The sequence below is a fragment of the Portunus trituberculatus genome, chromosome 49 (assembly GCF_017591435.1).
Source record: "Portunus trituberculatus isolate SZX2019 chromosome 49, ASM1759143v1, whole genome shotgun sequence".
Taxonomy (NCBI): Eukaryota; Metazoa; Arthropoda; class Malacostraca; order Decapoda; family Portunidae; genus Portunus; species Portunus trituberculatus.
This window is the reverse complement of record NC_059303.1, coordinates 21,079,523-21,097,483: the sequence shown is the minus strand read 5'-3', so window position 1 is coordinate 21,097,483 and position 17,961 is coordinate 21,079,523. Positions and strand designations below refer to the sequence as shown.

The 17,961-nt window shown below is 44.4% G+C and overlaps 1 protein-coding gene across 2 annotated transcripts in view; it reads right to left on the bottom strand.

The window, feature by feature from the left end:
• Positions 1-17,961, bottom strand: part of LOC123499058 (connectin-like) — an 831,458-nt gene that overhangs the window by 636,564 nt on the left and 176,933 nt on the right. Inside the window, exon 1 of one of the 2 annotated variants that reach the window (XM_045246646.1) lies at positions 2,082-2,134. The exons of the other annotated variant lie outside the window; for it this stretch is intronic. Within the exon in view, the coding sequence (XP_045102581.1) occupies positions 2,082-2,119 (38 nt within the window). The 5' untranslated portion in view covers positions 2,120-2,134. Of the gene's footprint in view, positions 1-2,081; positions 2,135-17,961 lie in introns of those variants that run through there. 2 annotated transcript variants of the gene reach the window in all.

Below are 17,961 nucleotides of genomic sequence, written 5' to 3'. Positions count from 1 at the left end.
CCTCCAGGTTGTACACTATCCAAACACTAGACGGGACTCTAGAACACGGCATTACATTTCACGATACGAGGTGGGCTGTGGCAGCAATCAGTCGCGCTCACAACAACACCGAACTATAAATGAATATATACCGCATTTTGGTAGTCTCGTTGTACTATTGGCATGAAACTCCACTCCATTACTCTATTCCTCGTAGTCAGTCTGCGTGAAAGGATTGCGGTGTGTATGTACGCGTGTATAATTGTGCTTCATTGCTGCACCAGAAAATCATCGTCGTCTTTTGGAAATTTGGAAATATTGAGGTTTATTTTATACGGCCAGTGCGTTAATGTATTTCAGGTAAGATTTGTGAAGCTGTGTGTGTTGAAGGATATTTGTTACGTCAACGAAATCTTAATCACGTCACTGGACTCTCTACGTCACTGAAGATAATTGTTACGTCATTAAAGGAACCACGTAACAGCATTGCAAGGAATAGTTCGATCAATGTCACTGAGTTAATGTTATTGTACGGGTGAAATGTGTCACTGAAGGATCCGATTAGTCTTTTACTAATAAGATAAGCCATCTTAGTCAGGCAGTCTTACGCGCGCGCGCGCGCACATGCACATGCACACACACACACACACACACACACACACACACACACACACACACACACACACACACACGATGCACAGGAAGCTTCATAACCAGCCCAGCCTCAACACCTTCATCAACTTCCCGACTCAGGACACCCACTTGGGCAAAGACGGCGGCGGGATCAATAAACTGTTTAATTAAGATGCCGTTCGGGTGCCGCGAGAAGAATGTCGAGCTGCCCATCAGCGCCACAACACGCTACGTAATTAATGCTCCTCCCGCCTTGCACCATCATCGCCTGTCACGCCGCCTGTGGATCCCAAGTTTGCACCGCGCCGCCATGGGAGAGACAAGACGGAGGTGCCAGATGGGTGTCTCACGTTGGAACTTGATGTCAGGTGGGTGTGGTGACACGCAGGTTGTAATGGGATGGTGTGTGTGTGTGTGTGTGTGTGTGTGTGTTGATTTGAATGCAGAACGGGCGTGGGTGTTAATGGAATAGGTTTGGGAATGAGGGTTTTGTTTGGCTGCAGTGTGTGTGTGTGTGTGTGTGTGTGTGTGTGTGTGTGTGTGTAACATTGTGGTGGTAATATGTATGGGTCTTTTACCGACTACGAACTCAAGTAAAATATTCTGATACACTTGTAACCTGCCAAAGAAGATTCTGACACCGGTACATTGTAATAGGGAGGCGGTGGCGCAGCAGATAAGATGGTAAGTGTGTGATGAGGCAGACGTTAATGTGTAGGTTCAAATCCCACCACGTGCCATCTTGAAATTTTGTCGTCATTTGTCGAGTGGTTAAGTTACCTACATGTCACCATGATATCCAGGTTTTAGGTGGAGGTGTAACTGCCTTCCACCAAAGATGCGCTTTGGTGGTGATCTGCCCTAATATGGGTACCACTATAAATAAAATTGCCTGCGCCGCTAATGGGTGGAAGCAGAACAACGCTTCCCTTACTGTTCAAGTATACCTACAAGCGCTATAGGCTATAATATAGAAAAAAAAAGCTCTACTTTTGCCGGGAGAGACCGTGACAGAACCTGGAGGTGGTTTATGGATAGCGGTGGAAGACCCTGTTAGTGAATGACACTGGTAGCGAAGATCGAGAACGTTACTTGAGGATGAGAAGTGGGAACACATGACGGAAATTGCTTGAAGAAAGTGCATTGTGGGTAACATGGGAAGTTCTTAGAGTCGGGCAGGCGCGCTGGATGCCACTAAACACCACAACCACCACTACCCACTACAATATTCATGTCCCTATACTTAGAGATCTTCCATGCTGACCACCTTCCATTTCACACATCAAGAAGAAAAAGTTCCAATAACCGTAAAAGTCTTATGAAATGTAAAACAAACAATTAAATGGTATTGGCAGTGACGGTGTGGCAAGTGTAAAGTTTCCAGGCTATCCTGTAGCACCAGCTGGACATTACCTGTCATTACACACCAAGAATACAGACAAAATGCACTTATTACCTACTCTACATACCTGGTGAGCAGTTGAGATTGGCCATTAGAAAGGGCCATGGCGGTTCAGTTCTATTTGGATCCACTACACACACACACACACACACACACACACACACACACGGCGGGACTGGCTTGAGCTGGCTGGCTAGAATGAGTCACGTTGCTTTGACTCACCGTTTCGAAATCCCTGGATACTTCAATCCTATACTGAAGCAGCCCGATTATTTCGGGTATAAAAGTTTATAATCGTAATAAGGACATAAGAGAATAGGTGGCCCTGCAAGATTTTTTAAGGTCAGCTCGTAATAGTCCTTATTGAATTACGACCCTATACTTTCAACCATCTCCTCCATCCATAAATTTGTCCAATGATGATGTTTATGTAATAAAAAATGTGTATAAAAGACTGACATATATGAAGAATGAGAGAGAGAGAGAGAGAGAGAGAGAGAGAGAGAGAGAGAGAGAGAGAGAGAGAGAGAGAGAGAGAGAGAGAGAGAGAATGAATTTGTAGTGTTACCAGTATCACGCAAATCAATCTTCTAAATCATACACACACACACACACACACACACACACACACACACACACACACACACACACACACACAGTAAATCTGGTCTTGATTCGAGTGTATCTCAGATTTAGGGAAGATCAAGAAAGGGTCAAGCAGTCACGTGACCCAAACAACATATATATGCATTATGTATGAGCATGTGTGTGTGTGTGTGTGTGTGTGTGTGTGTGTGTGTGTGTGTGTGTGTGTGTGTGTGTGTGTGTGTGTGTGTGTGGTAAGGAGCGTTTGCATGTGTAAACACGCATCTGAATACATTAGGTAACCAAGTAATCATGCATGAATGTATGTGTGTTTATATGTGCGCCTGTATATAGCCTGCAGGGACAAACTATACTCAAAGAACATTCTAAACTTTGCCATGAAATGAATCAGTGAATGAGCATGACTTGGGAACATTACGATACCATTCACACACACACACACACACACACACACACACACACACACATTCTGTTACACCATCATTACAATTAGTTACTGCTTCTTTTCATTAACATTTTTCTTTCATTAACTTTCCCTGCATCACGCCATCCACGCCTTCACAAGCGCTGCATTCATCTGACGTTCATCCAACTTTCCTCTTGGGACTCCATCAAATTTCCTGTTCGTGTTGATTCTCGCCAGGAGCAAGGCGGGGAGAGGCGGGAACGGGAGAGGAAAGGAAGGAAAGGTGAAGGAACAACCAAGGAGGAGGGAGAGGGAAAGGATGGCAGGGAGAGGAAGAGAGAGTGGCAGGGAGAGGCGAGGTATATTGGTGCGAGGGAGTGTAAGGAAATCAGAGAGAACTCATAACTTGCTGTGTGACCGCTTTGTGTGTAAGTGTGTGTGTGTGTGTGTGTGTGTGTGTGTGTGTGTGTGTGTGTGTGTGTTTCACTATTTGATCTGCTGCAGTCTCTGACGAGACAGCCAGACGTTACCCTACGGAACGAGCTCAGAGATCATTATTTCCGATCTTCGGATAGGCCTGAGACCAGGCACACACCACACACCGGGACAACAAGGTCACAACTCCTCGATTTACATCCCGTACCTACTCACTGCTAGGTGAACAGGGGCTACACGTGAAAGGAGACACACCCAAATATCTCCACCAGGCCGGGGAATCGAATCCCGGTCCCCTGGCTTATGAAGCCAGCGCTCTAACTACTGAGCTATCGGGCGTGTGTGTGTGTGTGTGTGTGTGTGTGTGTGTGTGTGTGTGTGTGTGTGTGTGTGTGTGTGTGTCAATACCATATGGAATATGTAATGAACCAATGTTATGACTACCTGAGCGATTTTTTTTTTTTTCTGGGTCCCATGTGACTTACACAATCCATAAGAACCACTGCCCGTATTGCGAGACGCTTTGTACTCTTAAGGACTTGCTCAAAGGGAGTCGAGGACATTCTTTGTGTCGTGATGAACTATTTTTCATCGATTATGCAAAGTCCTTGTTTAACTTTCACTATGATCACTAAAACTATGTGGAAAATCATAGCTTCCCATAGACCTTGTTCATAATAGCGAAGATAAAAGGAGATGGGGACTATCTATTTTGATTATGAATTACTATGTTACTGATTATGCAGAGCTATTGTTAAACTTTCACTAAAATCATGAAAATAATTGTGGAAAATCATAACTTCCATCAGAGTTTGTTCTTAATAATGGAGATAAAGAAAACATACATAATTATTCGGGTTATGATGAATATTTCTTCTCTTATTTATGCAGACTTCTCATTAACCATTTCACTGCGAGACAAAACAATTAGCAAGACCAGAAGCAATGTGTGAGAAGTTAATAACCATTTACGATAAAGTTTGGATGAAAAAATGCAGTTCGCAATTACTTCAGTCTACAGATTGAATGTATTTGTACAACATATAAAATGTCTTAAAGTGATTGATAAAGAGGAAAATCATAATAATTATTGTTATTATTTCATGCACAATTCATATACGTATCTGCTAAGCTATGAAGTTTATTTGAAACATTGACACGTTAATTTAAAGCACTAAACCAAGAAAGAAGAAAGGCGAAGATCGACCTCAGGAAGGGAGACGAAAGCTACACAACACTTCCAGTGTCGCCGTGACACTTTGAGTTGACGGACCTTCATTGTGACTTGTAGTGACATTTGTACGAGTTAAGATGCGTGTCGGTGTGAATTTGAAGACCATGGCAAGAAAAATATATCTCTGGTAAGTTATTTCTCTGTTGCTGTGTTCTCTCTCTCCCTCTCCCTCTCCCTCTCTCTCTCTCTCTCTCTCTCTCTCTCTCTCTCTCTCTCTCTCTCTCTCTCTCTCTCTCTCTCTCTCTCATATCCCGTACTCTCGAAGGCATCTCATCTTCTTTGAGGCGAAGCTTTAAACATTTTTGCGTATATAAATTGTAAATAAGGAAGGAGCAAAGCATCCCCATCTCTCTCTCTCTCTCTCTCTCTCTCTCTCTCTCTCTCTCTCTCTCTCTCTCTCTCTCTCTCTCTCTCTCTCTCTCTCTCTCTGAATGCCGCCATTATGTACACACCACCATCCATCCATTAGTTCAACGTCCTCCGTCATATAAACAAACTCACTCAGACTTATATAACTTTCTCTCCAAGCTGTATCTACACTTTCACGGAAGTTCTCAAATGTCTATTTCCGCTTTGAAGTCTATTATTTGTGTATGTGAGTGAGACTTATCGAGTACATCTTTACCCCTCTCCTCAGTCTGCAAGAAACAAGCACCTCTATGTGTCAGTGTGTTAGTGCTGCCGTTTCCTGCCATGCGAGGTTCTTTAGGGTATTGGTTGTTTTAATACGAGTGTCAATATCAAGCGGGAAAAATATATGCTGGTGATTATTTCTTGTTTCTAGTGGGAAGGAGAGGGATGCGCTGGTATCTGGTGACGTTGGTTTCCTCCTGACGTCATTGTAGCATCGTTTGGTATCAGTTCATTCATCGAGACAAATGTTGGGAGGTAAATTTGAGACTGATGCACTTTAACTACAGAGAGGATCATTGCCACATGTGCTCAGCTCCAAAGGCCAAGGTCCACATTCATAAAGACCACAGAGATCATTAGTCACATGTGCTTTATTTCATTACTGGATCTTTGGTTTATGAAAACTCCTTTGAAAACATACATATCTGTTCAAATATCGTTATAATCACGAAAACATCTTTAAGAATCTAGTTAACGCTTAAGAGAACTGTTGCTAGATTCATATCAACATCTTTGAAAACATGAAAACCTCTCTTGAACTGTCGCATGAATCATTAAGACACATTCAAGAACCTACCACTTTTCTGAGCTATCACTACAATCATGAAACCACTGCTAGAAACGCAAATAATTATATCAAATTGTCTCTAGAATCACATTAAGCGCCATTGAAAAACAAAACTTCCATTGCGGACTGATAGAAGTACTAGGGATAAGACACAGACGTTTGAGAACACGAAATGTAATGACAACCACCACACCCACCACGATCTTCACACTGACGCCACGGCTCGTAAACCACACCAGCTGGCGACGAGATGGGGCGAGGCTCGAGTGGCGAAAGAATGTCACACCCTGCAGACCAAACCTCGATACACACTTTCCCAACATATATACACACACACCCACCCACCCACACTAAAGCAGACCCAGGCACATACACTTCATTTCCCATTCACATACATTCATACTTACTTTAATTATTGTAGATATGTGACTGCATGGATTAGGAGGAGCCAGTTAAGTCACCATGCGAGTTAACTAAATCACTGTAGGGGATTGATACGTCACTACAGGGGGCAACTGACACACTGAAGCAGATTAAAGGACACAGACAACCTCAAATGCACTCACACACATCTGTACTTACCTTAATAACGTCACCATTCGGGCCAATTAGATACTAGAGAATAAACAGACGCAGATCTTCCCATTCCGTGGACACATTCATGCACCACGCTACCTCCCTGATTGGTCCAAAACCTTATACGTCACCCTCCCACTCACCCGGAAGGCAGCACCAGCAGGCCTTCCCTTCGTCACTAAGAGTTACGAGGGCAGCTGGTAGGGGCAGCTGCTCCCCCTCGCTCAACCCTCCTGACGCCACAGCACACCACAACAGTCGCCTCTGCATGCCATCTTTCTCACTTCACACACACACACACACACAAAGCAGTAAGTCACTTTAATGCTTCATTGCTTCATTTTCGTGTCACCTAAGTCAAACCTTACAATTAAGTGAAGCAAAGAACCGCGTGAAAGAGAAAGATTGTGATTCATTGTAATTCCTGCATGTGTGTGTGTGTGTGTGTGTGTGTGTGTGTGTGTGTGTGTGTGTGTGTAAAGGGTACATGTGATATGTCTGCATTATGCATTGATTAAATTTCAAGAAGGAGAAGAAGGAGGAGGAGGAGGAAGAGGAAGAAGAGGAGGAGGAGGAGGAGGAGGAGAAGGAGGAGGAGGAGGAGGAGAAGGAAAAGGAGAAGAAGGAGAAGGAGAAGGAGGAGGAGGAGGAGGAGGAGGAGGAGAAGGAAGAGGAGGAGGAAAGGCTAAGCAGTGCAAGGTGGTGGTGATGCAAAAGAAGGAAGAATAGTCAGGAAGAGGTTATGGTGGTGACGGGTGGTTGTGATGGAGGAGGAAGAAGAGGAAGAAGAGGAAGAGGAAGAAGAGGAGGAAGAGGAAAAGGAGCACAAGGAGGAACGCAATTTTCTATATTTTCTTTACATTATCGTCTCCTTTCACTATTAAGATGGTGGAAGTGATGGAGGATTATGTCAAGCCCCTCCCAACCCTTCTCTCTCTCTCTCTCTCTCTCTCTCTCTCTCTCTCTCTCTCTCTCTCTCTCTCTCTTCCTTCATATCCTCCTCCTCCCTGGCATTCTCCTTTGCGTTGTTTGTTAAATGAGCAAGTTATTACACACTTCATCTGTATTTTCTGCTTTCCATGACTTGAACTCTTTCAGGAGGAAAGTTTTTAAGACACTTATCCTTTGATTTTTGGCGACCGCTTCCTGCTATGCTTGAATAGAATGAACAGAAAAAAAAGTCACGTGGCAAAAGATTGGAAAGACTACGTATCGTCAGTGGGAGTGAAAATACCGCTAATAAGTAATCCTCTTTTCTTGTCTTTGTAAATAATGTCAGTCACAGAAGAAAAACACGGACTTAAGAGCGACCATTCCGTCTCTGTGTACGTGATGCAGTTCCCGGCGATGCTCTCTTGTGTGTCGGTACGATCGAGGAGAGATGAGGAGCGCCAGTCACTAATCCTCTCATCCTGGAACACTCATCCCGCACCCCACGCTGAGGATTGCAAGACACCTTTTCTGACAACTCAAGAGACATTGTTTGCGGGCTATTTTCAACTATCATATCCAGCGTAGCGTCTTCCTGCAAAGCTTGAGAGGTTCATAGATGTACCAACGGATAGCACGTGACTAATGGCAGCAGTAGAACACACGGTGGAGAAAGAGCCATATTTTGGAATATTTCTGCGCCACACTCCCACTTCTTTCAGAATACTCTAGTTGAAAGTGCACGTTTTTTAAGGGTGGATTTATGGTTTTAGTGACATATGAATAAGATTTTTTGTTTCATTAACGAGGTAAACACTCTTGGGAGCCTGACCAATCATCTCTGTGGCCTTTAAAAATAGTCGTGGTAAGACAACAAAGCAAGGCAAGACAGGGACGCCCGGTCAGCTAAGGCGACCTGTACGCCCGAAGTTCCCTCAGTTTTTGCAGTGCCTTAACTTCCGTATCTTTTATGATCGTATGCTTTACTACAAAACCAACGTCATTCATCAGCACAAATTGAAAAGTCTCCCAGCCAATACCTGGAAGAGATCGTGTCCATAACTATCCGCTTTCCACTACTCCCCTCTCCTTGAATTCCACTAACATGTGATCCTCCACATTCTTACCTCTCCACATTTCACTTTCCATTGCAAAGACTACATCTCCAATTTCACTAAAACACGTTCCTCTACACCTTGCTTCAGCTCCCTACACCTCTCCCCCTTCCACCACCCGAAACGCTTCCAATCCTACTACCACCTGCTCCTCCTTACAGTTTACCTTCCACCTCTCCACACACTTCCAATTCCACTAACACGTATCTCCTCCACCTCTCGAGCTTACGCAGCGCAGACAACCAGCCACATTGGGAACCTGGAAGCGGCATACATGATCGGACGGTTCGCTGAAGTCGCTGGCGGGCGATGAAAGAAGTGTAATTTTGCCTCAATTGGTCCAGGGTCCAGAGGCTCTCCCGGAATCCTAGCTCCCACAAACCTTAACGAGGCTGTAAAAACTTTTATTCCAACAGTTATTCCCTATATGACTCCTTATTGATCTGTAATATCCCCAACCAAGGCAGCGAGTCTCCGTCCCGAGTGATATCTCAAGGCTATGATTTATCCCATCTTGCACGCCGATAAAAGGTCGCTCAGGTAAAGACACGCAGGTGAGGCGAGTGTGCATGCTTGAGTGGCGAGCGCTGGGACATGATGCGCGGTGATGGCTTTGATCTGCCGCGTGGACGGAAATGTGATAAAAGTTGTGTAGCAGATGTAGTGCGTGCGTTGGCGGCGTTAATGTGCTGTAATGTGCTGTGTTTTCATATACTGTTCTGTGCTGTGCTACCTCATGACTTTGCCAACTGTTTATCTCACTGCCTTTCTCTTCCTGCCCTATTTCAGTTACTCTTCTTTCCTCCCGCTGCTCTCCTCCCGCTGCCAATGTCCTGCTACCCTCCACTACATGCCCTCCTCCCGATGCCCTCCTCATGCTTCTTTCCTCCCACCCCTTGCTCCACCGCCCTAACGTTCACACTAGTCTCACAGCTCGTCTGTCCATCTGCTTGCCTCACGCAATTACATTTTATCCAGTGTTCGTGCTTGATTCTTTATTTGCCTCACATCCTTCTATTCTGAGTGAACTGAATATGTGTATCACTGCAGAAAGTACTGATTCAGTACCCCCCCTCTCTCTCTCTCTCTCTCTCTCTCTCTCTCTCTCTCTCTCTCTCTCTCTCTCTCTCTCTCTCTCTCTCTCTCTCTCTCTCTCTCTCTCTCTCTCTCTCTCTCTCTCTCTCTCTCTCTCTCTCTCTCTCTCTCTCTCTCTCACTCACGTCTGAACTATTCAAACGATTTCATCTTCTTCCTGGTTGTTTGTCTGCCGCCCACCCGCCACTCTGCATGTTTGACAACCGCGCCTCGCTTCCCTGGCTGCCTGTGGAGCTGCTAATTGCCTTGTCTGATCACATTTTCCAGTCCGACTGCGTGCCCTCCTGTACACACTCCCGCCTAGCCCCTGTGCTGCTCCTTCTCCCGTGGCTGCAGTGGTGTACCCTAGCCCTGCCGCCGCCAGCGTGTTTCTCTGACCCCTGTTGGTGGTGAAGAACGTGGCTGCTCGACGCGCCGCTGAGAAAGAAACGAACAGTTCACGTGGGATGCAAGACAATTTCCTTTACATAACAACGCATTTTTTCTTTGTCTTTTTCTTTCATTTTTTTTTTTTTTCAGGACGAGGCGAACAGAATGTTATTAGAAGCTTGAGGTGACAGGTACTTGGGATGAGCTCAGGGAAGGAAAACATGGCACGCCTCACTAATTCCTTGCCGACTACAACGTCTCCTGTCTCCACTCTCTCTTGTCTTCCTCCACTCCTCTGCCCGTCTCCTAGCCTCCCGTCGCCATCACCAGACGATGAATCACGTTTTTCATTTTCATTATTGGTTGGATCTTACGTGCTTTTTTCTTTGTTGTTGTTGTTTGAACCTTTCGTCCACACATCATCACTGAGGCCTTCATAGCGTCCTCTTAACGCAATGCAGTCTTAAAGAAACTGAGATGAAAATACCTGGAACAACTCTAAGTTACATAACTAGTGATAATCAGTGACATTGGCAATGTGGTACAATGACGTCTAGATTGTATATTAAGTTCTGGAAACTTCTATAGCAAAATACAGAACAAAGAATCGACGTAAGAATATTTTTTCCTTTTCTTAAGAATATAGATGGCTGAGCAAGGACTACAAAAATAAGAAAAATTCACTCAGTTACCACTCTTCAAAGAACCAAACCCTGCCAAGCTTGACCTCATCTATTACACCATAATCTAAGCTCGCTGATGTAACCAACTATAACCTAAAGCAATTTCAATAACGTAATGCAATACAATCTTACATAACGTAACATTATATGAACTAAACTAACCTGACCTAAGCCAAACAATCAACAAAGGACAAGCTTGGAGTGGAGGAGGAACAGCAACATTACGTAACCTTCGCTTTCTATCTAAACATTCCTTTGTCGCGCCGCCGCCACTGCTACCTGGGCGCCACTCGTCACCAGGACACTACAGGCAGGGCGCAGGACAACAGGTACAAAAAGTGGACTCGCCATAGGGTTAAAGGTTATCCGAGTGGGGTGCTGAGTTATGTAAGAGGTGGATTTATCTTTGGGAGGGTTTAGCGTCACCGTGTTGTTGATGTTGACTCTCTGCCTTTTGGATTTATTGATGAAAAATTAACAAAGAAAAGTAAATAAATAAGAGAAAATTATAATCAAATAGTTCACAGAGGTTTGCAGTTAGTGAACGATAAATAAAATGGTAACTATCGTAACGTTTTACCAAGCAGGTGGAGGCAGATACAGGGATGGTTGTAAATGTAGTGGTCGCATTGTAGATGATAGTAGTGGTAATAGTGGTGACCGTGATACTGATGGTGGTGATCGTTGTGATGATGATGGCGAGGGGTGGTGATGATGATGGAAGACTTTTTGCCCCCAAGAGAGTAAAAAGTGACCGCCAGTAACATATCACACGTGCTCTCTCCCTCACACTGCCTCTTTCATTGGTGTGTTTTGATTCCTCGCCCTCCTCGTTGGCCAAACCCACACGAGGAAGAAGAAATAGAGAAAGAAGAGGAAGAAAAGGAAACGAAAGTGGAAGAAAGATGAGAAGAAGGAAGGAAGGGAAGATAAAGAAAGGGAAAACGAAAGACGGAGGAGCGAAGGAAGGAATAGAGGAGGAAGATAGGAAGGAGAAAAGAAAAAACACTTCTATTGGTGGTGTTGAAAAGAGTGTATGGAGTGTCTGTGTGTGTGTGTGTGTGTGTGTGTGTGTGTGTGTGTGTGTGTGTGTGTGTGTGTGTGTGTGTGTGTGTCGGTGTGTGTGTGTGTGTGTGTGTGCCACCAAGGACTGTAACAAAGCGGACTGTAAGTAGAAAAGCTGAGAATAGTGATGGTGGTAGTCCTGGCAGTATTAGTGGTGGTGGTGGTGGTGGTGGTTGGTGGTGGTAGTTGAAGTGGGGAGTGCTGGCGGAGGAGGCGGCGGTACCAAAGAGCACCTGATCCCCTCACAAGGATCTTAAAGGTTCTCCAGCTGTTCTAGGCTCAAAATTTCCCTGGAGAATCACGTTTAGTCTCCCTCTGGTGGCTACACATCGCTTTTCGCCGCTGAGTAGCTTGTCTGCCTCTCACCACAGCACACCACCGCAGCGCTACACATTCCGCAACACGGCACAACACTTGGAGGAAGAAGCAATAACCAACATTTACCAGCACATATCAAATTATTTCCTCTTTTTCTCTCTTTTTCAGTCAACTTCTATTTTCCAGCAATATTATTCTGCAACATTTACTTACAGTCTGAGAATCCTCTGGTGTCGTTCACTGTGCTCACACTTTCCTGATCAAGACCCGGCGTATTACTTCAAGGCCTTACCCTCCCTCCCCTGACACTACGCCCTTCTACATGTCGTTTTCTATACGGCCCCTTCATCCTTTCCTCTCCTAGCCAGCCGACAGCTAAGCCCCAGTCTTATTTCTTTGTAAATATCTCCTTTCTCTGTAATCTTCTTCTCTCCTCTTCTAGTTCGTTGCTGCCACAAACGTACCCTATGCAACCATATTCCCATCTAAACATTCATTTCTCTTTCATCAGTTCATCTTCTCATTCAGTTCCTTACCAGCACGTGCCTTGCTCTTATTCCAGTTCTAAAACATGCCTCTTTTCTCCCCTCACTCCTCTTTTCCTCTTATAGTTCGTGGCCACTATTAAAATGTCTTACTTAACCCAGTTCCCTTCCAAAGCACCTCTTTCAGTTACTGGGCAGCACAATCTTACCCTCTCAAGCTTTATCTTCTCAACATCCTTTTTTTTTGTCTCTCTCCTCTCCTCTCCTCTCCTCTCCTCCGTTATAATTGCCATTCTAAGCCTTATACCTATCAAAACACCATCACTTTACCATCTTCTATCCCAGCTTGTCTACAGCACAGTCTCCCCTTCACTTAGTCAACAAGGAGGTGTTTATGTTTACCACACCCTGTTGAGTAATATGCAGCACAGATGGAGGCGACAACATGGTGATCTGACTCGACAAGACCGCCGTCCCGGGAACCTCTGCAGGTGCCGCGAGGGTTACACAGCCCTTGGTGCCACTCGCGAGATCACAGACACGTTTCTCGGCAGCCTGAATGTATGTTTTCCTTCGATACGTTTATTAAGGAAGAAACGGAACTGCGACTTCGAGATAAAGGCAAACACGACTAATACGCCGGAGGAACACGAAGACGCAATTTCCGTCAATACGTTAATGGAGGGAAAAAGTAAACAAAATGAGAAATTGTTCATATATCAGTCAAATACCAAACTACAGATATATTCCTCACAAAGAAAACTATTTTTATTTAGGACAACGTTCTGCCCCAAAAAAAACTAAGTTTCAAGAGAGAGAGAGAGAGAGAGAGAGAGAGAGAGAGAGAGAGAGAGAGAGTAGCATCATCAGCATGTGGAGCAAATACCTCTAAGAGCGCAGTGTGTTAGAACCTCAATGCTCCTTCAGGTAAAATAAGACTGCAAAGGAGTGAACACGGTGAGACACATGGCCGGTCTAACACCACAAAGCGAATGTATGTGTGATGATGGTAACGCTTCTCAAACGCGCCGCTCCGTCTGGAAACGCTTGTGTGGCGTTGTGTGGGCGTTTGGAGACCTGAGGAATTTTGTCCAAGGGCAAACGAGTTATATGAGGCTAAGTGTGTGGTATATATACAACCCAAGACGGTAGAAAACGTGATGATACCGTGGGTATGTCTGTGTGTGTGTGTGTGTGTGTGTGTGTGTGTGTGTGTGTGTGTGTGTGTGTGTGTGTGTGTGTGTGTGTGTGTGTGTGTGTGTGTGTGTGTGTGTGTTTGTGTATGTGTGTGTGTATCCAGGAATCAAAGGACAACTAGCGGGAAACAGCGTAGTAAGAGGAGAAGGAGAAGGAGAAACAACAAAAGGAGTATGTGGAGAAGGAGGAGGAGAATGTCCCCTCATTTCCTGTAATGCCATCACACTTGAGAGAACAAAGTCATTCCTAATTAATTACAGACCACATCAAAGGACGTATTACTGTCCTTCCTTCAAGCCTCTTGCATCGTCCTGGGTGTGTCTTCTCTCTCTCGCTGCCTCAGCCATCAGGTCACTGCACCATCTCAACGCCACTCTCCTTCACTTTTGCACCGTCACTCAGATCGCTGGGAACATCCCTTCTCGTCACATGGCGGGCTGTGGTTTGCTTCCTCTCAACTGACAAAGGTTTTTTCACATAAGCAAGTAGCAACTGTCCTCCTTGACCTTGCCTCACTGCCTACCCTGCTCATCAGCTCACTGAAAACCTATCTTAACATAACATAATCTAATGTATTCCTTTGATTGCCATATAGTACATCTTTCCTTAATTTCTATTCACTACGAGACAATTTTACTTCTACAGCAACATCCAATCTTTGAACTAGGTAGACAATGAAATATCTATTCACTTTAATCCCCTTCCTTCTTTTAGATGATTATAAAGCTTTCATGCACTACTTCAGGTACTTTTAACTGTTTCGTATTGCAGTGAAAGAATTTTGAAATAACCTTACCTAAACTAAATTAACCACACCTAACATCCAGGTAGAAGTTCGCGTGTTTGCTTAAGAGAAAAAGGAATTTGGTTTTCTGTAATGACTACCATCTTCCTTTGTGTCTTACATGTGAAAGGTTGCAAATCTATCCGGTACCTAAAGATTGGCTAAAGATCTCTGTCCCGTGAGATATCTGTACAAGAAAACAAAGTAAGGGATAATAACAATGTCACGAACGAAGCTTAGAGGCCATCGAAAAATTACCAAGCTTCGTTCACACACACACACACACACACACACACACACACACACACACACACACACACACACACACACACACACACACACACACACATGGACTGGTTGGGATTAGCTTTTTATTTTTTTTTTTCTGGACAGCTGTTGGTGGTGGGAGAGGAATCTGACGTCCATTGCAATTACTCAGTGCTGTTTTTGTTGTTTTTGTAGTGGCAGTAGTGATAGTGGTGGTGCTGCGTTACTCATCAGGGTGCTGGTGGCATTGGTGGTGGTGTTGGTGGTGACTTGAAGTGGTCAGTATACAGTTATAATGGTGGTAATGATGGTGAAAGTTGGCAAGGGTATAGTGATAGGATGTCGTGGTGAAAGTTAATAAGAATGTGGTGATACAATGCGATGGCGAGGAAACGGTGAAGATGCGATGATGGTGATTTGTAGTGGTGGTGACTTGTAATGATGACCTTTAATGATGACCTTTAATGGCAATAAACAAACGAAAACCATCATCACCCCCCCACCACCACACACACACACACACACACACACACACACACACACACACACACACACACACACACACACACACACACACACACACACACAATACTCTATCCCTTCCTTCTCTGGTTTCCTCCCTTTTCTAAAGACAGTAAAAAAAAAAATAGAAAAAAGACAAAAAACACCCAAGAAGAGACTGAAGAATGTCACGCCAAGATGGTATAGTAAATAAAAATGAGAGACCAATGAAAAAAAAAGTGTATGTGTATGTACGTGTCAGTGTATGTGTTTGTGTGTGTGTGTGTGTGTGTGTGTGTGTGTGTGTGTGTGTGTGTGTGTGTGTGTGTGTGTGTGTGTGTGTGTGTTTGAAGAGTATCGTTAACTTTGAGACACTTTCGTACTTCTTTATATAAACTAAGTGCCTGAGAACGTCTGTTTTTGCATAATGGCTGAAATGCAACTCGAAGGAAAAGTTATGCAAGCCAGTTACGTAAATAAAACAAATATTCTCATGAAAATAAGCAATGATAGGGTATAATTTCTCCTCTCTCTCTCTCTCTCTCTCTCTCTCTCTCTCTCTCTCTCTCTCTCTCTCTCTCTCTCTCTCTGCCCATAGTATACCCAGTTCTCTCATATTCAATCCTCTTCGCAGATACTCATCCCCAAGCCCTCCCCTCTCTCCTCTGCTCTTGTCACACCCACTCCCTAGCCGCTCTCCCAAAGTCACGCCCAGTCCCAAACTTGCTGCTGTTAATCCCTGCTCTCACATTCTACAATGGTCACTTCCCCTCATTATAAACTTGTTTGACTCCGAAACACACACACACACACACACACACACACACACACACACACACACACACACACACGCCCGGTAGCTCAGTGGTTAGAGCGCTGGTTTCACAAGCCAGAGGACCGGGGTTCGATTCCCCGGCCGGGTGGAAATATTTGGGTGTGTCTCCTTTCACGTGTAGCCCCTGTTCACTTGGCAATGAGTAGGTACGGGATGTAAAACAAGGAGTTGTGACCTTGTTGTCCCGGTGTGTGGTGTGTGCCTGGTCTCAGGCCTATCCGAAGATCGGAAATAATGAGCTCTGAGCTCGTTCCGTAGGGTAACGTCTGGCTGTCTCGTAAGAGACTGCCGCAGATCAAACAGTGAACACACACACACACACACACACACACACACACACACACACACACACACACACACTTGTGCACCGATAAAATAAGACAAATAAATGCACAGGAATTAGTTTCAAAATGTCAGAAAAGTTCATAAACATAATAAAAAAAGCATTTTGAGCATGTTATATTTCTTTTTCTCATATTATCTCATGCTAAAATGCTCTCATTAACACACACACACACACACACACACACACACACACACACACACACACACACACACACACACACACACACACACACACACACACACACACATACATAGACACAGACACAGACACACACACGCACACACACGGACACGGCTCATGTATTCAACACACAGAAGCATTTTTGCAGCAGAAACTTAACGCAAGCTCAGGTGTCAGATGGCAAATGGGGATGGGGAGGATAGGGGGAGGGATGGGAAGGCAGGGCTGTAGGCAGGAGGGAAGGCAGGAGGCACGGACAAAAGCGGGCAGGGAGGCGGAGAGGGAACATGTACACGATAATCATATAACAACCTAGCCATTGCTTACATATTTATCACGCAGCAGCTTCCGCCGTAATCATGCACAGTACATAAAATTTCGCAATATGCAATCTAAACGTCCTGGATGCAATTACATTATTGAGTCGACAATTTCATAGGTAATCCTGTGATTATAGAATGGCGGGCAGCTAAAGGCAGGCCAACAGGGAGGCAAGCAGACAGCAGGGGTGTTTACAGCCATTCCCGTTGGAACTCTTTTTTTTTCCAGCAATGATCGCCGTGTGAGAAAAAAAGAGCAGCTCGTGACAAGAGGGACCATACACTGAACTTCTCCTCTGCTCCACACCGACAGCTTTCAAAAGGATCTAAGTGAAATTACACGTGTTTTTAGGATTGTTTATACGGTTCTTCTGATAAATTAAGAAGACTTTTACATTATCAACCCATTCACTGTCACGAACTTTCTCTACTACCACTGAAACCACTAGAAAATGTTTCCATGGGTATCGAATAATAAGAAAAGTAGAAAGCCATTTCGGTATTTTCTAGGCCATAGTGTAATTCAAAATATTCGAAATAATAATTGTCTAGAAAGATGTAAGTGGATGTGAGAAAACATTTATCCGGCAGGGATAGGGTTGAAACGAGAAACACTCTTGAGAAGCCAGCTACTTATCTCTGTGGCCTTTGCAAATGGTCGGTGTGAGAGAAAAAAGTATTTAGCATACGGGCCTAAGTCGATGCAAAGTGAGAAATTTTAATCGAATGAAAAATTATGCAAAGCTTCTGTTACGTGAATAAGCGAGCAATTCCCGTGAAAACAAGACCGTGAAGAGGTGTGTCATATTTACAGGTATTCCCGTTTGAGCTTCTCTCTTTCCTAGTAATCATCAGCGTTTGTGAAAAGTGCAGCATGTGACAGCAAGTCGACTCAAAGAGGAAAGAATGCAAGTTGAAGAAAAAAAAGTAATGCAAAGGGGAATATTTTCCTGAAAATCATCAGTGAGGAGGTGTGTGGTACCTAGAGCTATCCTCGTT